Source organism: Aythya ferina, assembly GCF_964211825.1.
Source record: "Aythya ferina genome assembly, chromosome: 11".
Classification (NCBI taxonomy): Eukaryota; Metazoa; Chordata; class Aves; order Anseriformes; family Anatidae; genus Aythya; species Aythya ferina.
The window spans coordinates 12,571,742-12,592,620 of NC_140307.1; the positions used below are offsets into that span (position 1 = coordinate 12,571,742).

A 20,879-nucleotide genomic window follows, 5' to 3' on the forward strand; every position below is an offset into this window, starting at 1 on the left:
CCCTCGGCAGGACACGGTCCGCAGCGGGGTCACCCCAAATCTCTGTGGGGCTGGGGGGAGCTGGGCTTTTTGCGCCCCCTCCCAGGTTTTAAGGTGCTGCCCCCCAAGCCCTTGACTCGTCCCACAGCAGCGAGCAGTGCACAGGGAGCTCCCGGCTTTATTCCGGCGGTGCCGCGGCACGGGGACAGCACGGTAGGGGCGGACACTCGGCGGGGCACGGCGCACGATCACATCACGACGGGCACGGAGGCGAGGTTCCCTACACGCAGCTCGCTTTCCCCCCCCCCTTCTCCAGCAGGTCCCAGCATCGGGGACGGAGGGCGCGAGGCCACCCCTTGGCTGCGTCCTCACCGAAACCTCCTCCTTCCCCCCCAAAAACACAACCACAGCACGCACGGGGACACCGGCATGGACGGAGCAGGGGGGGCTGGGGCAGGGGCTCGGGGCTCAGGGGTTCAGACCCGGCTCACGCAGGGGGTGGCGGTGCCGGGGGGGTCCCCGTGGGGACCCCTCGCTGCGAGGGAGAGGGGACGGAGCCGGCGGCCGGGTCACATCACGGCGCATTTCTCGGCCGACTGCTTCAGGTCCTCCAGCGTGGCCGAGGCTTTGTCCTTCAAGGAGTCCAGGTCCAGGTTCTGGATGTTGCTGAGCTGGCCGATGACGGAGTTCTTCTCCTCCTCCTCCTCGTTGTCCTGCTCGATCATCTTGGCCAGCTCCTTGGGCAGCTCCACGTCGCCGCCCACCAGCTGGATCTGGTTGTCGTCCGTCTCGTTCTGGAACAAGAAAAGTCGGGGCGAGGTGGTGGTGGTGGTGGTGGTGGTGGGGACGGGACGTCTCGAGCGTGGGGAGGCAGCAGAAGGATGGGGGCACGGAGCCGAACGAATCCCCGCTCCCCCCCGGGAGAAAATCTCCATCTCTCCTTGCCTGCCTCGCTTCGCTTTGGCAGGAGAAAAATCCCCTGGCTGCTTATTCCCCGGCGCTGCAACGGGTGTAAGAATAAGCGGGGCGCTTTGTGCCAGCGATACCCAAAAAAATGAACCTCTTTTGGCCGAGCTGGCCTTCCCTGCCTAAAATTATCCCGGCTCCATTCAGAGCGTTCCCACCGAGGGGTTCGGGAAGGATCGGGCTGGGCGCAGGGCGCTGGTGGCAGGTCCAAGAGCAGCTGAATGGGCGCTGATTGAATTGTTGGGAGTGAATCGCTGGCGGGGCGGAAGGGCCAAAATAGGAACCCAGCTCGTGGAAGCGAGGGGGTGCCAAAGAAGCCAGGAGCTGGCTCATCCAGCCGGGGGGGCGCAGCGCCGGCTCTGTGCAGGGCTGGGAGCCTGGCACGAGGGCGGCTCTGCCTGGCAGGGCTGGGGGCAAAAAGGAGGAATTGGGGGGCTGGGGGTGCACAGGGGGGGTCCTGCCCTCGGGGTCTGGGGGCTGGTGGTGCGAGGGTGGCTGTAGGGCCAAAGGGAGGGATGTTTTTTTAGGGGAACGGGCTTTAGGCTTTGGGATTTGCAGCCGATGCCCCCCCTGGGTGGTGCCCTCGGTGTGCCCCATCCCGGCCCCGCAGTTTGGGGGGGTCCCTGCGCCTGCCCCCCCCCGCGGCCGTACCTTGGGGAGCCGGTACTTGTCTCGGAAGTGGGACCTGAAGGTGGCCCTCTCCGCCTTGCGCTGGGCAAACTGGGCATCTCTCTCCATCCTGCGAACCGCACGGCGCAGTTACCCCCAGCCGGCGCCCCCATCACCTCAATAACCCCCCCTCCCCAAACCCAGGTACCCCCCATCCTCTCCGCAAAGCCCCGGTCCCCCCGCTTTCCTCCCCCCCCCACCACGGCGCAGCCAGAAAGGAGAAAAAAAATCCCTGAGGAAGCGGATTAAGGGATTAGGGGGGTTCATTAGGCAGCCTCCTGGCTCTGCAGCCCCACCAGTGGCTCCCCCCAGGCACGGGGAGCTCCGGGCCCCCCGTCCTGTCCGTGTGTTGTCCCCCCCCCCCCAGGCACTCACTTCTCCTCCACCAGCTGCCGCTGATACTCCTCGTACTCCTCGCGGGTCATGCCCTGAGCCTCTGCCGGGGACTTTTCGCCCTCGCTCTTCTCCTCGCCGCCCAGGCCACCCGTCAGGTTCTTCAGCTGCCCCCCCACCATGCTCTTCACCATGAACGCCATGGCTGCGGGACCGGGGGGGGGCGAGGAGAGGGGGTACGGGGGTGATGGGGAGCTCAGGGAATCGGGAGATGGGGGTGTGGGGGTAGCGGGGAGAAGGGATGCTGAGGGATCGGGGGGGTGGGATGCTCAGGGGGTCGGGAGATGGGGGTAGCGGGGAGGTGGGGGGCTCGGGGAGCCGGGAGATGCAGGTACTGGGGATACTGGAGAGATGCTGGGGGAACTGGGAGATGCTGGTGCGAGGGAGATGGGGAGCTCGGGGAGCCGGGAGATGAAGGTAAAAGGCTGACTGGGGAGGTGGGATGCTCAGAAAATGAGGAGATGGGGGTAGTGGGGGTACCGGGGGGGTGGGGAGCTCAGGGAACGGGGAGGTGGGATGCTCAGGGGGTCGGGAGATGAGGTTATTGGGGAGACGGGGAGCTCAGGGAACCGGGAGGAGCGGGTACCAGGGGTACCGGGGAGGTGGGATGCTCAGGGAACGGGGGGGGGGATGCGGGAACCGCGAGCGGCGGGGAGGTCGGGGGCTCGGGGAACTCTCGGGGGTCCCGGAGAGCCGGGAGCCGGGGTGCCGAGCTGGAGGGGAGCCCGAGGGAGAGCAGCTCCGGGGTGCCCGGAGAGCCGGCTTACCGCCGCCAGCAGCGAGGTACCGGGGGGCCGGGGGGGGGCCGGCGCTCGGCGGGGCCGCTCCGCTGCGCTCCTCCCCGGGGCTGCCCGGGGAGCGGCGCCGAGGCTCGAGCGGCTCCGGTGTGAGCGCGGCGGGGGCGGCGCCGCCTCCCCCCGGCCCCCTCCCCGACCCCCCCGGCCGAGAGGCGGAGCCGCCGCCCCCCCCGGCCCCCGGTGGAGGAACGAGGAGAGGGGGGGGGCTCCGGGAAACTTCGCCTCGGGAAGGAGCCCCCCGAGCAGCCGGCCCGGGGGTGGATGGAAACTGCTCGTTCCCCCCCCCCGGCACGCTCCCCCCCCGAGAATGTGCTTTTTTGATTCTTTTTTTCTTTATTTCCCCCGTTCCCGGAGGATTTAGCACCCCGCGGAAGGCAGGCGCAGCACGCACGAGTTGCAACTGTTGTTCGCTCCTCGCCGGGAGGATCTGGCGCGCCCCGCAGCTTGCTATTAACGATGTTAATTAATTCTAATAAAAGCTGCTGCTCCCTGCCAGCGCTGCCGTGTGCCAGAGCCTGGCGTCCGTCGGTCACAGCGCAGGGGGCTGAGGAAGGCGCAGGCACCCAGGGGGTTGGGAAATGCCCTCTGCCACCCGGCTCTCATCCCATCCTATCCCAATCCCTATCCCCAACCCCATCCCATCCCCATCCCATCCCCATCTCCATCCCTGTACCTATTCCATCCCTTCCTATCCCAATCCTATCCCAATCCCATCCCAATCCCATCCCATCCCACCCCATCCCCATCCCATCCCATCCCATCCCATCCCATCCCATCCCATCCCATCCCATCCCATCCCATCCCATCCCATCCCATCCCATCCCATCCCATCCCCATCCCCATCCCCATCCCATCCCCATCCCCATCCCCATCCCCATCCTATCCTATCCTATCCTATCCCCATCCCATCCCCATCCCCATCCCATCCCATCCCATCCCATCCCATCCCATCCCATCCCATCCCATCCCATCCCATCCCATCCCATCCCCATCCCCATCCCCATCTCCATCCTATCCCCATCCCCATCCCAATCCCATCCCATCCCCATTTCCCCCCTGGCTGCAGCCCCCCCCAGGCCTGGGGGGGTCGAGCAGTTTCAGGCTCGGCGACGCGCCTCCCTTCCAGATGGCCAGCCTGGCTTCGCGTCCTTTTCTCCCTCTTTTCTTCTCCTCTGGTGAAAATACGAGCGCATATCCCAGCTCTCAATCCCGGCTTGGGGGAAATCATTTCATTTCGGAAACATAAAGACAATCTCCGCAGATTAAAATGATGGAACAGCTGTGAAGAGATAGAATAAAGCGAACGGCGAGGGGGGGATGCGGCCCATGTCCTCCCTTCCCCCCTCGCCCAAGGTAACACCGGGCAAAACTTGGTCTTAGAAGGAAAAAAATAAATAAATTACGGTGTGTGTCCCCCCCAGCTCCATGGTGTCTGGCTGGGGCTGTGCTCAGCTGAAGGTGCAAATTGCTTCTCGCCGCCGCCGGGGACACCCGAGGCAGCGCTTGGCACGAGCCTGCTGTCACCCACAGCACCCCGCCGAGCTGGCAGCGGGACAGCCCCAAAATCACCATTTTTTCCCTTTTCCCCCCAATCTGCAAGGGCAGCCCACGGAAAAAGCCAGCACAGAGCTTTCACACCCGGCTCCGAGGCTCCGAGTGCGCCGTGGAGCTCTGCTCGCAAACCTGCCAAGTTTGGGTAAAACTGGGGGAAAAACGGGGTGAGACGAAGGGTTTTGGCCTCGGGGATGTGCCCCGGTGAATTGGGGCACCTCGACCTGCCGGGAACGGGGGGTGCACGGCCCCGAGCACCCGGCTGAGGGCTGGAACAGCGCCCGCAGCGCGCGTCGGGAGGCAGCGTGAGCTAACAGCAAGAGACTCGGAGTCAGGACCGATTTTTGCAGCTGGGTTGGATGGGTCAGCTGCCGCGTAGCCTCCCTGTCTGCGGAGGGGAGAGGAAACAGCTCGTGACGAGCCGAGCCGAGCCGCCCGGGCGAAGCAGCGAGGTGAAAAGGAGCGCGTGGGCCCCGGCTGCCGGGGGGCTCCCCGGGGACCCTCCTCGGCGGCGTTTCGGGGGGAGGCGAGGGCAGGGGGAGGCGCAGGGGGGCGCAGAGCCCCCGTGGTGCTCGTGGTGCAGCCGCTGGTGCTCAGCAGGAGCTGGAGGTGCCCCGGGGAGCAGAGCCATGAGGTTGCCCTTTGCGGCTCGCCGTGGCCCCAATGCGCCCGTGGCACTTGTGGGCAGGGAGCAAAAGGGCGAGGAAGGGGCATTTCCCCCGAACAACCCCGGGGAAATGACCTCCGGGAGGGCTCCTCTTGGGTGTCCCGCCTGGAGGTGGCACTGAGGGGACAGCGGGGGTCCCGGTGGGGGCTGCCATCCCCCTGCACCCCCTGCTCCCTCTCCCCGAAACGTGTTCCAGCCCGAATGAGTCATCCTTCCTCCCGGGGCTCTAACCTGCCGTAATGAGATGCAAATCCTTGCATGACCTATTATATTAGCTTATGCTATATCACACATCCCTGGGGATTAGGGGGGGGGGGAGACGAGACGCCCCCCCCTCCCCATGGCAGCCAGCCACAAGCACGCGGGTGGGAGCTGAGGCTCGCTGCCCGCCGCTGACACCTGATGTGAGCGGGGTGCTGGGGTTCCCCCTGCCCTAAAAGCCACACGGGGGGGGTGCTCTCAGCTCTGCTTTCCAGGTAAGGAGGGAACCAGCCCCCGCGCCCCACCTGCAGGCTCTCCCCTTGGCCTGGATTTTGGGGGGACCCTGGAGAAGACCAGGAGCTGCCGGGGATCCCTGGAACGGGCGGCTCTTGGGGTGGTGTAGGGGAGTTTGGGGACCTTCCTGCCCCTTTCACCATGCCCCTGCTGATGTTAGAGGGGCGACCTGGCTTCACGTCTCCGCCTGGAGGTGTTGGCCCCCCAAGAGGACACTTATACGGCACTGCCCCTCCAAAAGGTCCCCAGAAGGCCGAGCCTGACTCCGTGCTGCTCTCTGCAAACCCCGTTCACACCCTTAAAGCCCGTCAGGTCCGAGCACGAGGAGGTGGGCTTGGTCCTGGCCAGGGTTGTGAGCGTGGTGGGGGGACGGAGAGGAGGCGTCACCTCTAAATAGAGCAGGAGAAGTCACGCCAGCACCTCCCTGCTGGCTGCCACTTGGTGTGACGGGCACGGGGACAGCAGTGGTGCGCACCAAGGCCGGGCTTTGGAGAGCTGCTGGGAATAAAAAGGTTGTGGTGGCAGCGGGAAGGAGGTCGGTGGGGAGATGGAGGGGTTGGTGAGAGATACCCAGGGGTGATGGAGGGATTTTGGTGGGAGGTGTCGAGGGATGGCCATGGGGACGGTGCCAGGGGTGCCAACGGGCTTGGGCAGGAAACCCCACGGGACTTTGGAGGGGTGATGGAGGGGTCCCCATGGGGACGAGGCTCCCCGGCGGGCAGGGGTTGCCTCCAGGCAGGCAGCGAGGTCAGCGGTGAGCACGGTGCCACAGCCAAACGCAGAGCCTTCCTCCCAGGCTGCCTTAAGGCCGTTAAGGGGAGATGAACGGCCCGCACGTGGCACGCGAGGCATTGGGCTGCCCGGGTGGACGTGGAGCCACGGCTGCCTTCTGCGAGCAGGGAAAGAGCCACCCTGATGGAAAACCTGCACCAGGCCTTCGGGAAAGCTGCTGTCACTGCCTGGGTAAGGAGAAATCTGACGGAAGGAGGTATTAGTGCCGTTATTATTATTCAGTATCAGCCCTTAATGAGATGCATGGGGGCAGGGAGAGTCGGCGCACAGCTCGTTGCCGCTCGTTTGGTGAGATGGAGCCTCCCAGCCGACCTTTTCTGCTCTGTGCCGGGTGGCACTGACCCTGGGCTACGCGGCACATGTCACACCACGCAATGAATTACTGCATTTATTTATTTGCTTCCTTATTTACTTATTTATTTATTTATTTACTTACCTATTTATTTACTCATCTACTTATTTACTTATTTATATACCTATTTATTTACATACCTATTTATTTACTCACTTATTTTCTTATCTCTTTATTTACTTATTTACTCATTTATTTACTTATTTAGTTATTCACTTATTCAGTTGTTTACGTATCTATTTATTTACTCGTTTATGCATTCATTTAGCTTGTGTTTAATTGGATCACGAGCTCTCGGGCGCGCACAGCAGCCCCCCTCCGGGATGCAGTGCTTGTGGCGGTGGATGGAGCCACAGGGGAAGGAGCCACGAGGTCTCCCTCAAGGTACTGCCCGTCTATCGAGCCCAAATACCTTCATATTTCATAAGGACCAGCCCGTGCGCTGCAGCTCCCCCTGCTCCGTGTGCACACATATGTGAGGGGGCACCTGCGCGGTGACACAAATGCGCCCGGACAGACACACGGCGCCGTGGAGCCAGGCACATGGGGACACCACGTGCCGCCGTGCTGCTGGTGGTGCTCAGCCAGCCCCGAGCAAAGGCACGCACATGCACACACACACACAAATTTTCCCCCGGGGATCTTTGCCGAGCTCGCCCCCGGGTCCTGGAGAGCTGGGGAGAAGGAGCAGGGCGAGAGGCGCCCCGCAGCAGGGATGCCTCCGTGCACCCCGATAAAAATATCCCTCGTGCTCAGGTCAATGCGCAGGATGTGCAGATGCTGCCGGGGCTGCGAGGGGTTTGGAGCCTGCCCAGCAAGGAGGCAGCAGCAGCAGGAGCCGTAATTAGGGCTGGGGATTTGCCCTGAGCAGCGCTGAGCCCGCCCAGGCGCGTTGCTCCCCGCTTTTTGGGGCGGACGCGCCGTGCAACCCCTGCAATTAATGTCAGGGTGCCTCTGGGCCAAAAAAAGGGGGAAATAAGGGAAATGGGGAGCGGCGAGCAATGGTTACAGTCAGGACCAAGGGTCTGGTTGCCTTTGAAGCGATTCTCTTTTTTTTTTTCTTTCTTTTTTTTTTTTTTTTCTGTTTTGCTGAGAAGAGGGGGAGGAAGGCTCTGCGCATGGCTGGCTGCCCTGGCTCGGGGGCTCGCGGGCGAGGGTGAGAGCAGAGGGTGAAGAGGAGGGGGAAGAGGAAGAGCCTCACCCGAGGCCACAGCGAGGGGAAGGGGGCAGAGGGCACGCATGGGGCACGCAGAGCATCCGAGGGGCTGATGCACCCGGGGCTGGCTGTGCAGCAACCCCCTTCTTCCCCACCCCAAAGGCTGCCCCTGGGGATGCTGAGCCCCCCGCCCCTGCTCCAGCGTGGGCTGGATGCCCAGGGCAGGCAGGCTGCTCTCCAGGCTGGCTGATGGAAAAGCCCCAAAACACCTCGGGGGAGACATCAGCAGCTGGGACACGGGCTGCTCTCCGCACCCCACCACCTGGCAGGCTCTGGGGGGGGGAAACTACAGCAGGGAAGGGCTGGAGAGAGGGAAAATGGAGCTCCCAGCAGGCCAGATGTTGGGATTTCCCACCTCTTCCTGGCTTTGGGCACGGGGCTGAGGCCATCGGGCAGCAGGAATGGGAGGCAGGGGGACAGGGGACAGCGGGTTTGTCCCCCTTGCTGCGTGCCCCCACGGCATGAGGACGCATCCCGCTCTCTCAGGAGCTGCCTTCTCGCCGGCCGTGGATGACTTTAATCTTCATAAGCCCCCAAAGTAAAGCTGCTTATAGGCGCTGGGAAGAGCCGTGGGTGAAGCCAGGAGAAATGAAACCCTACAAAACCCCGGCCCCATCACATTCCCCCTCGGTGCACCCGGGTACCCCGGCGCTCCCCAAACCCGGGCATCACCACAGCGCCCACCCCGCTCCCCAGGCTGCAGCCCCACAGCGGGGGCACCGTGTGTGTCCCCAAATCCTGCCGGGAACCCCATTTGGGGTCGTACCCAGGACCCCGAGGCTGAGGGGGGTGTCTGGAGACAGAGGGTCGGGCAGGCGGGCCGTGCCGCGTCCGTATGGAATGGTTTTTATTACAGTTTTAATCTCACAGTCGGTAGCATTACATGAGAATAAAGCACTGGACAGGACTGGAAAAAAGGCCTCTGGAGACAGCATGCAAACATTGCAACGAGTTTAAAGCAAAACAACCCAAAAAAGCATCGGGGGGGGGACGCCACCGCGCTCTCCTGGCTGGGCGGCGAGTCCGGCGTCTCCCCGTGAACCATCACTTCTGTCGTCGGGGTTTCCTTTCCTTCGCGCGTGTCCGTTTCATTGGCTTATTTATTTTATTATTATTCTTCTTTATTAACCTTCTCCTCTCGTTCTCAATCTCTCTCCCTTTTTTTTTTTTTTTTTTTTTTTTTTTTCTTCTTTTTAATTACATTAAAAAATAAGATTCGTACTTTAGTAAAACACCCAGCGCTCAGCCGGGCGCCCTGCTTGAAATAATAAAAAAAAACAAAACGAAAAACAAACAAACAAAAAAAAACAGACAACCAAAAAAAAAATAATAAAACAACCCCCCAAAACTGAGACCAAACGAACAAAAAAAATAAAAAATAAAAACCACCCCAAAATCCAAAGAAAAAAAAAGCCTGGGAGACCAAAAATGAACCTGACGGGGGGGAAAAAAAAAAGGGGGGGGGATTTGGAAGTTTGGAAGCGACCGGGAGGCTGGTGCGAGGAGGAAAAACAGGAGGGGGGGACACCAGGCACCCCCGGGCCCCCCTCCCGGCCGCTCCTGCCGCCGTGTGGGTGCCCCCGAAGCCCCCCGGGGTGGGCTGGGGGAGCCGGGGCCGCCCGGCCGGCGGGGGCTCGCCCCCTGGCGCTGCTGGGGGGGGGTGGGGGCCGCCCCCAGAGCCCCCCCTCACAGGTAGAGCTCCTTCTCTTTGATATGCACTAGCTGTTCGCGGAGCTGGTGGAAGGACGGCCGGTGGCCGGGGTCCAGGGTCCAGCACTTCTTCATCACCTCGTAGACGATGGCGGGGCAGCCGTCGGGGGCGTCCATCTTGTAGCCCTTCTCCACGCGGGGCACCACGTCCTTCAGGGGCTGTGGGGACACGGGGGGGACAAGGGGGGGCTCAGGGTGCTGCCCCGACCCCAAAAACAGGGGGAGGAGGAGCTGGGGGGCTGCTCCCCGAAAATCGGGCACTTACGATTCGCGGATAAGGCACTCGCCCGAAGGAGTAGATTTCCCAGAGGAGGATCCCGAAGCTCCACACGTCCGACTTGGTGGAGAATTTCTGGGGAGAAAGGGGGTGGGAGAGGCCCCGTCAGCGGGCAGGGGGGTGTGGGGTGGGGGTGCGGTGCCGTCCCCTCTCCCACCTTTTCTCGAAGCGCCTCGGGCGCCGTCCACTTCACCGGCAGCTTCCCCGTGTCCTGCGTGGACGACGCCTCCTTGGTGAGCCCGAAGTCGCTGACCTTGGCGATGTTGTCCTCCGACACCAGCACGTTCCTCGCCGCCAGGTCCCGGTGCACGAAGTTGTTGGCCTCCAGGTACTCCATGGCCTCGCACACGTCTCTGGCGGGGCCGGGGGAGGGCGTCGGGAGGAGGGACGCGGCCCCAAAAAGGACGCTCTCCCCTCGTCCCTCTTCCCAGCAGTGCGCCCGGGGTGTGGGGTGGGATGGGCAGGAGGAGCCCCGTGGCCCTGTGTCTGTGTTCCCATGTCCCTGTGTCCCCACAGCCCCATGTCTGATGTCCTCGTGTCCCCACGTTACTGTGTCCCCGTATCTGTAGGTCCCCATGTCCCCGTGTCTCCATATCCCTATGTCCCTATGTCTCCGTGTCCCCACAATCCCCATGTCCCCATATCCATACATCTCCACGTCCCTGTGTCCCCATATTTGTATGTCCCCATATCCCCATGTCCCATATCATGTCCCCGTGTCCCCATATCTGTGTGGGGACTCATGTCCCTGTGTCCCCATATCCATATGACCCCATGTACTCACATCTGTATGTCCCCATGTCCCTGTGTCCCCATATCCATATGTCCCCATGTCTCCGTGTCCCCACATCCCCACGTCCCCACGTCCCCTTATCTGTATGTCCCCATATCCCTATGTCTGATGTCCTCGTGTTCCCATGTCTATACATCCCCGTGTCCCCATATCCGTACATCCCCATGTCCCTGTGTCCCCATATCCCCATACTCCCACGTCCCCATATCCCCACGTCCCCATATCCATACATCCCCATGTCCCTGCGTCCCCACGTCCCCCCCCAGCCCCCTGCACCCCCCCTTGCACTCACAAGGAGAACTTGAGCAGGCACTCTGCGCCCAGCACCGACCTCCCGCGTGACCGCAGGTAATCCACTAGGCTGCCCTGGAGGGACAGAGAAGCGACAGTGCCACCCCCCACCCCAAAACGCCCCCCCACCACCCCAAAACAAGCCCCTGGGGATAGGGGCAGGACAGCAGAGCCGGGACACAGCCCTGGAGCTCCTGGGGATGGGGACAGCCCCAGAGCGAGGAGCAGGAGGGTGAAGGAGCAGGGTGGGAGCGTGGGGCTGGGCTCTGTCCCCCCCGGAACCCCCCCGGGGCCCGGCCTCACCTTGGCCATGTACTCGGTGACGATGTAGAGGCCGCTCTTCTCCTCCACGATCACCCCCAGCAGCTGCACCAGGTTGCTGTGGCGGAGCTGCCTGCGTGGGGCAGGGGGGCTCAGGGCAGGGCCGCCCCAAGCCCCGTGTGTCCCCCCCTGGTGTCCCCGTGTCCCCCCCCCAGCCGTACTCACGTCATCACCGACGCCTCCGCCAGGAACGCCTGCGCCGTGGCGTCGTTTTTAATGCACTTGACGGCCACCTTGTTCCCCCGGTAATCGCCCAGCATCACGTCTGCAGGGCGGGAGGGATGAGCATGGGGGGAAAGGGGACAAGCCGTGTGTCCCCCCCCTCCAGCCCCAGCACCCAGACCCCAAAGCATCGCCCCCGTGTGGGGCTGCATCGAGGACAGGGGGCTGCTCACCTCCAAACTCCCCTTTGCCGATGATCTGCAGCAGCTTGAGGTCCTTCATGTTGAGGGCCCAACCACCTTTTTTTTTTGGGGGGGGAAGGAAATTCCTTAATATCCTTTTTTTGGGGGTGTGCAGGGACGGGGACGGGAGCAGGGGAGGGGGCACAGCCACTCACTGCGGGAGAACTCGTCCTGTGCTGCCACCGTGCCCTCCATCACCTTGGGCTTGATGAGGCGTGTGCACAGCCCGTCCGCGTCCGTGGTGTAATGCTGGGGGGGGGACACCGGGCTGTCACCGCGGGGACGTGGCGAGGGGCTGGGGGGGCACTAACGGGGCCGTGCCGGGCTCTGAGGTCCCACCAGGTGGCAGCACGAGGCCGTGAATGGGACCAGCGGGGGCTTGGGGGGGGTCAGTCCCAAAGCAACCCCCTTGGGGTCCCACTTGGGCTCAGGGTGGGGTGTCCCCATCCCTCCTCCTGCCCCCATCTCCCCCCTTAGCCAGTCCCGACGCACCCCATGGGTCCCACTGGGGCTTTGGGAGGGTGTCCCCATCCCTCCTCCTTCCCCCATCTCCCCCCTTAGCCAGTCCCGACTCACCCCACGGGGTCCCACAGGCTTTTGGGGCACGGCCCCACAGCCCCTCCAAGCCGCGCGCCCCCCCCGCTCACCTCCACCAGCTGCATGAGGTTCTCGAAGTAGACCTCCTCGTCGATGCTGAGCTTGCTGGAGGAGTAGATGATGCGGTAGTGCTCCACCTTGCCCTCACAGCTGACGCACAGCGTGTAGTCCCCCGGGTAGTTGGTGCTCTCCCGCACCAGGAACAGCCCCGTCTCGGGGGGGTACAGCAGCCGCTCCGCCTGCTCCCGCGTGATCTTCCCGTGAAACCACCTGCATCGGGACCGGGACAGGCGGGTCGAGGGGTATTCGGGGTATTCGGGATGCCCCCCCCCCGGGCAGCCCCTTTTTTTGCCCCGTTCTTTGTGGGTACTCACGGCATGAGGCTGAGCTTGATGCCGGCCTTCACTCCCTCCCGCTTCTGCACGTAGTTGGCGGGGATGATGCCCTCCTGCCCCACCTTGTTCTTCGCCTTGTACCAGTTGGGGTCCTGCGGGGACAGCGCTGGGGTCACGGCGAGCCCGCGGCCCCTCCGGGGGGGTCACCCTGCCGGTCATCAGCAGCACCCAGCCCCGAATTTCTCTCCATCCTCCCCCACCGAGCCGCCCGAGCCGCTTCCCTTCCGGGGCAGCGTTAACTAACGAGGCCGTGAGTTAATTAACCCAACGCCTGGCCCCGTTCCCAGCCCGTGGGGACAGCGGAGCCACGCGGGGACGCCCAGGCGGGATCCCAACCACAGGCTCCCCGCCCGCGGCACCCGGACACGGGCACGGAGGGGACCCTGCACGACCCCCCCAGGGGGGTTGGGGTCCTGGGGGGGCTTTACCTTGGTGACCGCGACGATGGTGAGGACGTCCCCCTTGCTGAAGGGCAGGTCCTGCTCGGCGGTGCCGTGGAAGTTGTACTTGGCGATGCACTCCGTACCGGACGGCCACACGGCCTGGGGGGGGGGCAAACGGGGTGGGTGTGAGCCCCCTGTTTGGGGGGCGCCCCCCACCCCAAGCCGCAGGGGTGCTGCTCGGCCCTGCGTGGTGCTCACCTGCATCCCTGACATCTTCTCAGGGGGGTCGGGGGCGCGAATCTCACGGGAGGGACACGTCACTCGGTACCATGAGACCTGCGGGGGGAAAGGGGCCGCTGAGAAGCCCTGCGGGGTTGGGTTGGGAATCTCCGCTCCCAGAAGGGGTTTTTGGAGCAGCTTCTGCCCCAAAAAAACCCCAAACCCAACCCCAAAATGCGAAGGAGCAGAAAGCCACGGGAGATGGAGCACAGAGCATCCCTGCAGGACGCTGCGGGGAGAGGAGAGTCCCGTGAGGAGCAGCCCCAGGATAAATCAGAGAGCATCGCACAGCGCCGTTGCTAAAAGGTTTGAGGAAAAAAGAATCAAATCCCATTTCCCGCAGGGTAAAACCCGTCGGCGCCCCGGGCGTGGGTGCAGCCTTGTCCCCCGCGGGGTCCCGGGCCGGGCCGCATCCTGCCCCGCGCGTGGGAGGGGAACAAGCCCGGCTTTATCCTCGCCGGCCGGCGGATGAAGTCAGCGGCCCCAGAATCAAACGGGGCCTTTTTGGGCTGAAACTCGGGGGCCTCTCCCTGGGAGGGGACGGTCACAGCGGCCGGGAGGGTCCCCCGAGCCGTATGGGGTCCTCGGTGGGGGATTCCCCCACATGTCACCGAGCCGGCAGCACCAAAATAACCCCGTGCCGATTCAGCGCCGCGAGCGGCCACCGCTCCCAGCAGCCACCAGCAGCTAAAAATATTTCGGGAAGGAGGAACCGAAAGCGGGGGCAAGGCCCGCGGAGCCGTGAGGAGGAAGAAGATAAGGGGCAGAGCAGCGGGGAGGAAGAGCTGGGGTGCGGACGTGGCCCCATCCGCCACCGCCCTCGCCACGTTTTCGGGGGGTCCGGAGAGGCGCTGAGCACCGTGCCCACCGTGGGAAGGGATTTGGGGTCACCGTGCCCATCACCGTGGCACCGGGCCCCGCACGGCGTGTAGGTTTTCCTCCCGGCCACGCTGCCAGTTTTGGGGCCGTCCCAGCGGCCTGGTGCTGGGTGCACAGAAGCGTCCCGAGATCGAGCTCTTGGGCTGCGTCATTTCCTCGCCACCCCCCCCGAAACCCCCCCGCGCGCTGCTGTTCCTCATCCTGCTGCCCCGAGCCTGCGCCGTGGCGGCCGAGAGCGAGCTCCTGGGGATGCTGCCAAGGGGGAGGTCACCCCTGGGACCCCCCCGTGCGCCCCGTCCCATCCGTCCCACTGCTGGGGGGTGCTGCAGGAGCTGGGGGGGCATCGCGGGGAGCGCTGCGCCCCACAACAGCCCCGCCTTCGCCCGCCATCCACACCCTCGTGCTTCTGCACCTGCTTGAGCTCGGTTTTCGGGCTGATTTTTGGTTAAACCCCGAGGCGGGACGTTTCGGGAAAGGGGCCGGGCACCAACAGTGCGAAACGCAACGCGACAACAGCGGGGAGGGAACCGCCGAGCACACGGCGGGCTGCTGCTCAAGCCCCCTTTACACAAAGCTGCCTTTTTTCGCCCCATTTGCTGCAATTTCAGCTTTTTTTTTTTTTGCCCTCTGCCGAGGAGGAACCACCACTTCCACCGCCCTCGTTCCACTCGCCCTGAAACGACCTCACCAGCAGGAGCCGGACCCAGTCCCCTCTTTGGGGACTTTGGGGTGGGGACGTGTCCGGCCGCACGGGGCTGCACGCCGCAGGGCAGGCCCGATTCCCACGGGAGCCCTGCAGCCGTGCATGGCCGCAGAAGGAATTTCCCATTTCTGGCTTTTTCACCCCCGTTCTCCAGCTGTTGCTCAAGAGCATCCCCCGAGCGTGGTCAGCTGTCCCCAGCGGCTCGCCGCGCGGTGAGCATAACGGAACCGAAGGGAAGAAGGGGGCAGGAAGGAGGCTTTGGCTCAGATTTGGCTCCAGCTGCACAGTACTGCCCCGTGGGAAATGGTTTGGGGGGTTCCCTGCACGGCTCCGGGTGCTTCACGTCCCGGGGATGTGATTTGGTCCCGGCGAGGCTCCTGGTACCCGGCTGCGGATGCTTCTGCAGAGCCCTCGATGCACGTCCCTCGTGTCCCCGCAGGCTGTGAGCACCCATGGGTGCCACCCGAGACGCAGCCAGGGCACCCGAGGAGGTGCCAGGAGCGGGGAGCGGGATCACCCCGACCCCTGCCTTCCTCTTCCACGTCCCAGCGCTCGCCGTCTTCCTCCCTTCCAACCTTCTTAAGCAGCAGGTTCGTTTTTTATCAGCACCCCATTCCTGCTTCAAAGCCAAGGCTGGAGACTTCGTGACACGCACGTGCCCCGAGCGAGGAGCTATGGGGCCGCTCCCAGCCGGCCCCAAAACACCCTGATGCCTCCGTGGGATGGCGAGCAGCTCCAGGTCGGAGCAGGGTTCCTCGGGAACCAGACTTTGTGGCCGGAAGCCTCCTCATGCTGCTGTCTGTTGGAGAAGTCAAGCTTCTTTTTGAGGTGTCATGACGCAAACGGCGCCCGGGGTGCTGGGCTCTGCTCCTCGTTTTTGGGGGATTTGGGGAGCCTGGTTGCCCCATCCCGGATCTGGGCACACCGAGCTGCCCCCTGCCCTGGGCTTGAGCATCCTCGGCGCTGCTTGGCACAAAAAGCTCAGTCTGGGGTTCTTCAGCACCCTGATAATCCAACGGGCTCTCGGCGGCGGCACGAGGCAGGGAAATCTCCGTCCTCACCAAGCACCGGCACTTCTCCTCTCCTTGGGGACGCAGAATGCTCCTCAACTGCTAGGTCTCCCCGCAGGAGCCACACGGGGCTGAAGCCACTGCACCTCCGAGGATCCAAGCACTGCTCCGGCAGCAGGGAGATGCAAAAAGGTGAAAAGCCAGGAAAAAATCCTCCCAGCTGGGGCTTTGTGCTAGGAGAGCTGCTCGCCTCCGCGCGCGATGCTCCTTCCCGCAGCGCCGGAGGAAGCTGCCTTTCCCACAGCCCCGTGACCTCCCGGAGGAGCTGCTGCCGGCCTGTCCCTGTGCTGCGGGGCCGGGACGAGGCCGTTTGGCAGAAAGCTGCAGCGTGGATGTTAAAGGAAGAGTCGCTCGCACGGGGAAGGCTTCCCCGCGCATCCACCCTGCTCGGCAAAATCCCTCCAGCCTCCAGCGCAACGCCTCCCCGCGCTCGACCCGGGCCTCTTCAAACTTCAAAAAAAACACCAGCAGCCCAAAAACAGACAACATCCTCACTCTCTCCAAGAGATCTTATCGACTGTTATTACAAGTAACACCTACGATTACCATAATCGAAAGAAAAACGTTCCTCCTTTATCTCATCAGCGACTTGGCTGCGCTCTTGCAGACGGTTTCGCTGCTCCAACTGCCTGGGCACCGAGCGGCGGGCCCCGAGAGAGGAAAGGGGGTGTTGTTCCTTTTCTATTGCTTTTTTTAAAAGAGAAGAAAAAAAAAAATGAGAGAGAGAGAGAGACACGGTGTTGCTGTCAAACCACAAAAGGCGCCTGGGGGATAGTCAGGGGCAGGTGGAGGCCCTGCGAGCGCTTGAGATGCTGCTCCGAGCCTCCACGGCACGGCGGGGGCTTTCCTGCTCCTTTTCTCCTGCAAAACCGGAGTGGTGCGATCGGATCCAATCATCCCAGAAATTCCTGGTGCCGGGTGGCGGTGGGGGACAGCGGGATGGACGGCACGGGAGGGCGTCCCGCGGGGTTTATCGCGACGCCGCTCGCTGTCGCGAGGCTTCGCGCTGCGTCGCTGCCATCCTTCCACCACCCGAGCCTCTTCTGCTCCCCGTCCTCAAACTCCATCCTCGGCGGGGCGGGATCCTCGGGGACCTCCTCCATCCGTGGAGCCTTGGGGATGCTCTCCGGGATCCGCACCCGTGGGTGCCTGTGCGTCTCCAGCGGGGTCGAAGCGAGGCCGGTGCTGTCCGGACAGAGGCTGGCAGCCTCCTCCTCTGCCTCCTCGGCCCCTGCTGCTCTCGGCGAGCACACCACAGACCGCAGCCGACCCTCCAGCACCTCTCCAAGCCTTCGCACCTGCGGCGCAACACCGGGCACCCACCGTGGCCACCACCGAGCGCCTCCCCAGCACCCCACCGAGCAGACCCTCAGCCTCCTGCCTGCCCCCCTGACCCCCCCTGTGCTCGCAGCCCCCCTCGGCTCCCCGGGGGCCATCCCTCAGCCCCCCCCCGGTCCCCTCCGGTCCCCCCCGGTCCCTCCCGGCCCCTCCCCGCCGCCGCCTGCGGTGATGCCGGGGTGGCCGTGGGGGGGTCGCACGGTGCCCAGCCCACCCCCAGCCCCTCTCCCAGCCCCGGGGGGGGGCTCCCCGCAGCCGGTACTCACCTCCCCGCGGAGGCCCCGAGGGAGGGGTCGAGGCCGGGCAGGGGGCCGGGGCCGGGCAGGGGCTCAGCCCGCCGCCGGGTACTCCATGCGGTGCCGCCGGGGGCCTCCGGGCTCGGGGGAGGGGGGCGGAAGGGGCGGAGGAAGGCGAGCGGCAGCCCGGCGGCTCCCAGCCCCGCCGAGCCCGGCGGGGAGACGACGGGGACGGGGAGGCCGGGACGGGCCGGGACGAGGCGCGCCCCGCTCCGGGGAGGGGGCTCCGGGGGAACCGGGAGGGCTCCGGGGGGCGCCCACGGGGACCGGGAGCCGCGCTCGGGGCCGCGGGGGGGTCCGGCCCGCTCCGGCCCGGGCCTGGCGGGGAGGAAGCGGCGGCCGGAATCGGGGAGCCCGGAGCACGGCGCCTGCGCCGCGCCCGGGGCCGGCCTCCGCCGCCGAGGCCCCGCCGCGCCCCCTGCCGGGCACCGGCACCGCCAGCGCCGGGCCCCGGGGCGGGAGCCCCCGCTGGGAGCCGTGAGGCAGCGCCCCGGGGCTCCTCAGGCTGCCCTCGGTCCCCTCCCGCATCGCCTTGGTGCCCTTCTTACACCGCCTTGGTTCCCTTCACCACCTTCATCGCCTTCATCGCCTTCATCACCTTCATCACCCTGACTCCCCTCATCACCCCCATGCCCTTCTTCGTCACCCCCATTCCCTTCTTCCTCACTGTTATCCCCTTCTCACGTCGCCTTCATCCCCTTCATCACCCTCACTGCCCTCTTACATCTCCTTTGCTCCCTTCTTACGTTGCCTTTCATCCCTCCTCCCCTCACCTCTCCTGTCTTACATTATCTTTACTCCCTTCTCACACATCTTTACTCCCTGCTTACATCGCCTTTGGCCCCTTCTCCATCACCATTGATCCCCTCTTACACTGCCTTTACTCCCTTCTTACATCACCTTTGGTCCCTTCTTCATCACTTTTGGCCCTTTGGCTCCCTTCTCACCCCATCCTCACCCCTCCATCCACCATCTGTGCTCCCCCATACACCATCCCCTGTACTCGGCTCTGGTGAGGCCGCCCCTCGAGTGCTGGGTTCAGTTTTGGGCCCCTGGCTACAAGGACATCGAGGTCTCGGAGTGTGTCCAGAACTGGTGCAGGGCCTGGAGCACAAGGCCTGTGAGGGGCGGCTGAGGGAGCTGAGGGGTTTGGGCTGGGGAAGAGGAGGCTCAGGAGAGCTTTATTGCTCCCTAAAGGAGGCTGTGGGGAGCTGGGGCCGGCCTCTTCTCACAGAGAACCGACATTAAGACCATAGGGGACGGCCTGGATGCGTGCACACGTGGGGGGTGAGAGCAGCCCTGCAGAAAAAGGTTTTGGGGTTCTGCTCGGTGTCAGGCTGGATCCCAGTCAGTGGTGTGCTCTGGCTGCCAAAATCCCAGCCATGCCCTGGGGCTGCGACAGGACCCGAGGGAACGGCACGGAGCAGTGGCAGGGCAGCTTCTGAAAGAAAACAAACCAAAAAGGAAAAAAAAAAAAAAATCAAAGAAAATGGGCCGATTCGCAAGAAAAGATGCTTGTCACTTCCTGCCCCGTGCGGCGAGGCGCCACAGCCATGTAGGGCCAAGCAGGAAGCCTGGGCATGGCGCTCACAGCCCCCTGGGACCCCCCAAATCCCAGCTCTCGTGTCCTCACTGGGGTGGGCACTGGGCTCAGGTGACCCCTGAGGGGGCAGGAGGGGACAGTGGGGACACGCTGGCTCTGGGGACACGGTGCTGGTAGCTCTGCCTGCAGACCAAGGATGATGCCACCGTGCCGTGGGGGATCCCCGTGGATTTTCCTGCGCCGAGCACGATGTCCCCAGGGATGCTGAGCGGGTGCAGGACGGGTCCTGCTCCCCTGCATCGCCTTTTTGCTGCCGGTTCCTGCCCAGCCGCTGAGCAGAGCGGTGCTGGGAGGAAATGAAAGCGGCTGGTGTGGCTGCCTGCACCAGAAAGGCAGCTGCGGATGCAGGCACAGACCCGTGCGGGATCCTCTGCACCCTGCCCAGGGCAGAAGCGCTGCAAGAGGAGCAAGAAACTCACCTGCAGGCTGAGAAAAAAGACACAAAATCCCCAAAGGAAAGCAAGCCCGGCTGGTCCTGCAGCACCCAGAGCTCCAGGGGCGGTGGGGATGTGGGATCCAGACCCTGCCGGGTTCCTCCTCCCCAAATGAGCATCCCCCTAAAAAATAAAACCTCGGGGAGGCAAGGCGCCCCGTGCGCACCAGAGCTGCTGTGACAGATCCACACGAGGGCGTTCACGTCCCAAAGCCAGCGCAGAGGGGACAGAAGTGCTCCGGGAGGGGACGAAAAAGCTTCGGGAGCGATTTAGGATCCCGCACCGCCCTGCCTGGTGCTGTGCCCTGCTGGCATTCAGTCCTGTCCATCGGGGGGCTTCTCCCCCGCTGCTGGCCCCCAAATCCCTCTTTGGGATCTTGCCCTCATTTCAAAGCCTCCCCTCGTGCCCAGGAGGGTTTTAATTAAAGGAGAAAGGGTTGGGGACCCTGTCCCCCAGCCCCTGAGCTGGTTTTGGGGACCTGCGGCATCCCTGTCCCACACCTTTCTCCCCTCCTTTCCTCCCCTCGTGGCTGGGGGCTTTGCCGTGGGGGTTCCCCCCGTGTCGGATTTGGGGTGCGGGGTAGGGGAGGAGAGGCAGGATGGGGGACAGTCCCCGCAGCCCCCCTGTCTCGGGCAGATCTGTGCCATCAGGGGACTGCCACCAGCCTCGGGGACAGGCAGCCAAAGGGAGGTAGCACAAAGGTGGGTGACAGCTGGGGAACGCGCTTAAAGCCCCAGCCAGGTTTCAGCACCATCCCCAACTACTCAGAAGCTGTGGTTTTATTCCCCCTTGGCAGAAATTTGCAAGTTTGGCCGTTTCTTACAGGCACCCAGGAGCTAATCCCCATGGGGAGGTGGTTGCTGCTAACAGCTCCCCTGGGAATGAGCAAACAGCCGAGGGAACGAAGGAGCCAGCTGCAAGAAGATTGGAAATAGGTTGGAAATACGGGATGGGCTTTAACAAGGAGGGTCACTGAGTGTGGGAGCAAGCCCTCCGTCCCCTTCCTCTCCCCCTAAAGCAGGACCTGCAGTTTCCCACTGCAATTTAGCTTCTCCAAGAGTTTCCATCCCCGCTGGAGGTGTCCCTGTGGCTTCCAGGGACCTCCACCGTGGCAGGGGGGAGCGGAGCTGCCATCACTCAGCCTGCTGACTCACTTTAAAACCTCCCATAAAAGCAAGTGATAAAAGCTGCCCCGGCTTATCGCGGTTCCGGTTCCCATAAAGAAATCA

The 20,879-nt window shown here is 63.9% G+C and overlaps 2 protein-coding genes across 3 annotated transcripts; both read right to left on the reverse strand.

Annotated features, from left to right (window-relative positions):
- Window positions 1–141: 141 nt before the first annotated feature.
- CPLX3 (complexin 3) lies at window positions 142–2,802 on the reverse strand. Its single transcript, XM_084532662.1, has 4 exons — window positions 2,775–2,802; window positions 1,990–2,152; window positions 1,597–1,684; window positions 142–773 (listed from the first exon to the last, which is right to left on the reverse strand). Exons 2-4 carry the CDS (start codon window positions 2,148–2,150, stop codon window positions 549–551), a joined length of 474 nt encoding a protein of 157 aa, XP_084388788.1. The 5' UTR covers window positions 2,151–2,152; window positions 2,775–2,802; the 3' UTR covers window positions 142–548.
- A 5,898-nt stretch (window positions 2,803–8,700) lies between these two features.
- Window positions 8,701–17,958, reverse strand: CSK (C-terminal Src kinase). 2 transcript variants are annotated; one of them, XM_084532223.1, is made up of 13 exons: window positions 17,584–17,958; window positions 13,307–13,384; window positions 13,094–13,207; window positions 12,645–12,757; window positions 12,321–12,540; window positions 11,829–11,922; window positions 11,665–11,730; window positions 11,435–11,534; window positions 11,252–11,342; window positions 10,950–11,023; window positions 10,022–10,217; window positions 9,853–9,939; window positions 8,701–9,746 (listed from the first exon to the last, which is right to left on the reverse strand). In XM_084532223.1, the coding sequence occupies exons 2-13, from the start codon at window positions 13,319–13,321 to the stop codon at window positions 9,564–9,566; spliced, it is 1,353 nt and encodes a 450-aa protein (XP_084388349.1). In that variant the 5' UTR covers window positions 13,322–13,384; window positions 17,584–17,958; the 3' UTR covers window positions 8,701–9,563. The 2 variants fall into 2 exon arrangements, with proteins under 2 accessions (XP_084388349.1, XP_084388348.1); XM_084532222.1 differs by lacking the exon at window positions 17,584–17,958 and adding an exon at window positions 16,526–16,547.
- Between the last annotated feature and the right edge of the window lie 2,921 nt (window positions 17,959–20,879).

Bases quoted from the DNA above. Each gene is read 5' to 3' on its own strand.
- CPLX3 (XM_084532662.1), bottom strand. From the start codon at position 2,150: ATGGCGTTCATGGTGAAGAGCATGGTGGGGGGGCAGCTGAAGAACCTG. The intron at 1,685-1,989 runs GTGAGTGCCTGG...TGCGGTTCGCAG, and splicing joins CGGCAGCTGGTGGAGGAGAA to GATGGAGAGAGATGCCCAGT. The intron at 774-1,596 runs GTACGGCCGCGG...TTCTTGTTCCAG, and splicing joins ACAAGTACCGGCTCCCCAAG to AACGAGACGGACGACAACCA.
- CSK (XM_084532222.1), bottom strand. The intron at 11,731-11,828 runs GTGAGTGGCTGT...CAAAAAAAAAAG, and splicing joins ACAGGACGAGTTCTCCCGCA to GTGGTTGGGCCCTCAACATG. The intron at 11,343-11,434 runs GTGAGTACGGCT...TGCCCCACGCAG, and splicing joins GCGGAGGCGTCGGTGATGAC to GCAGCTCCGCCACAGCAACC.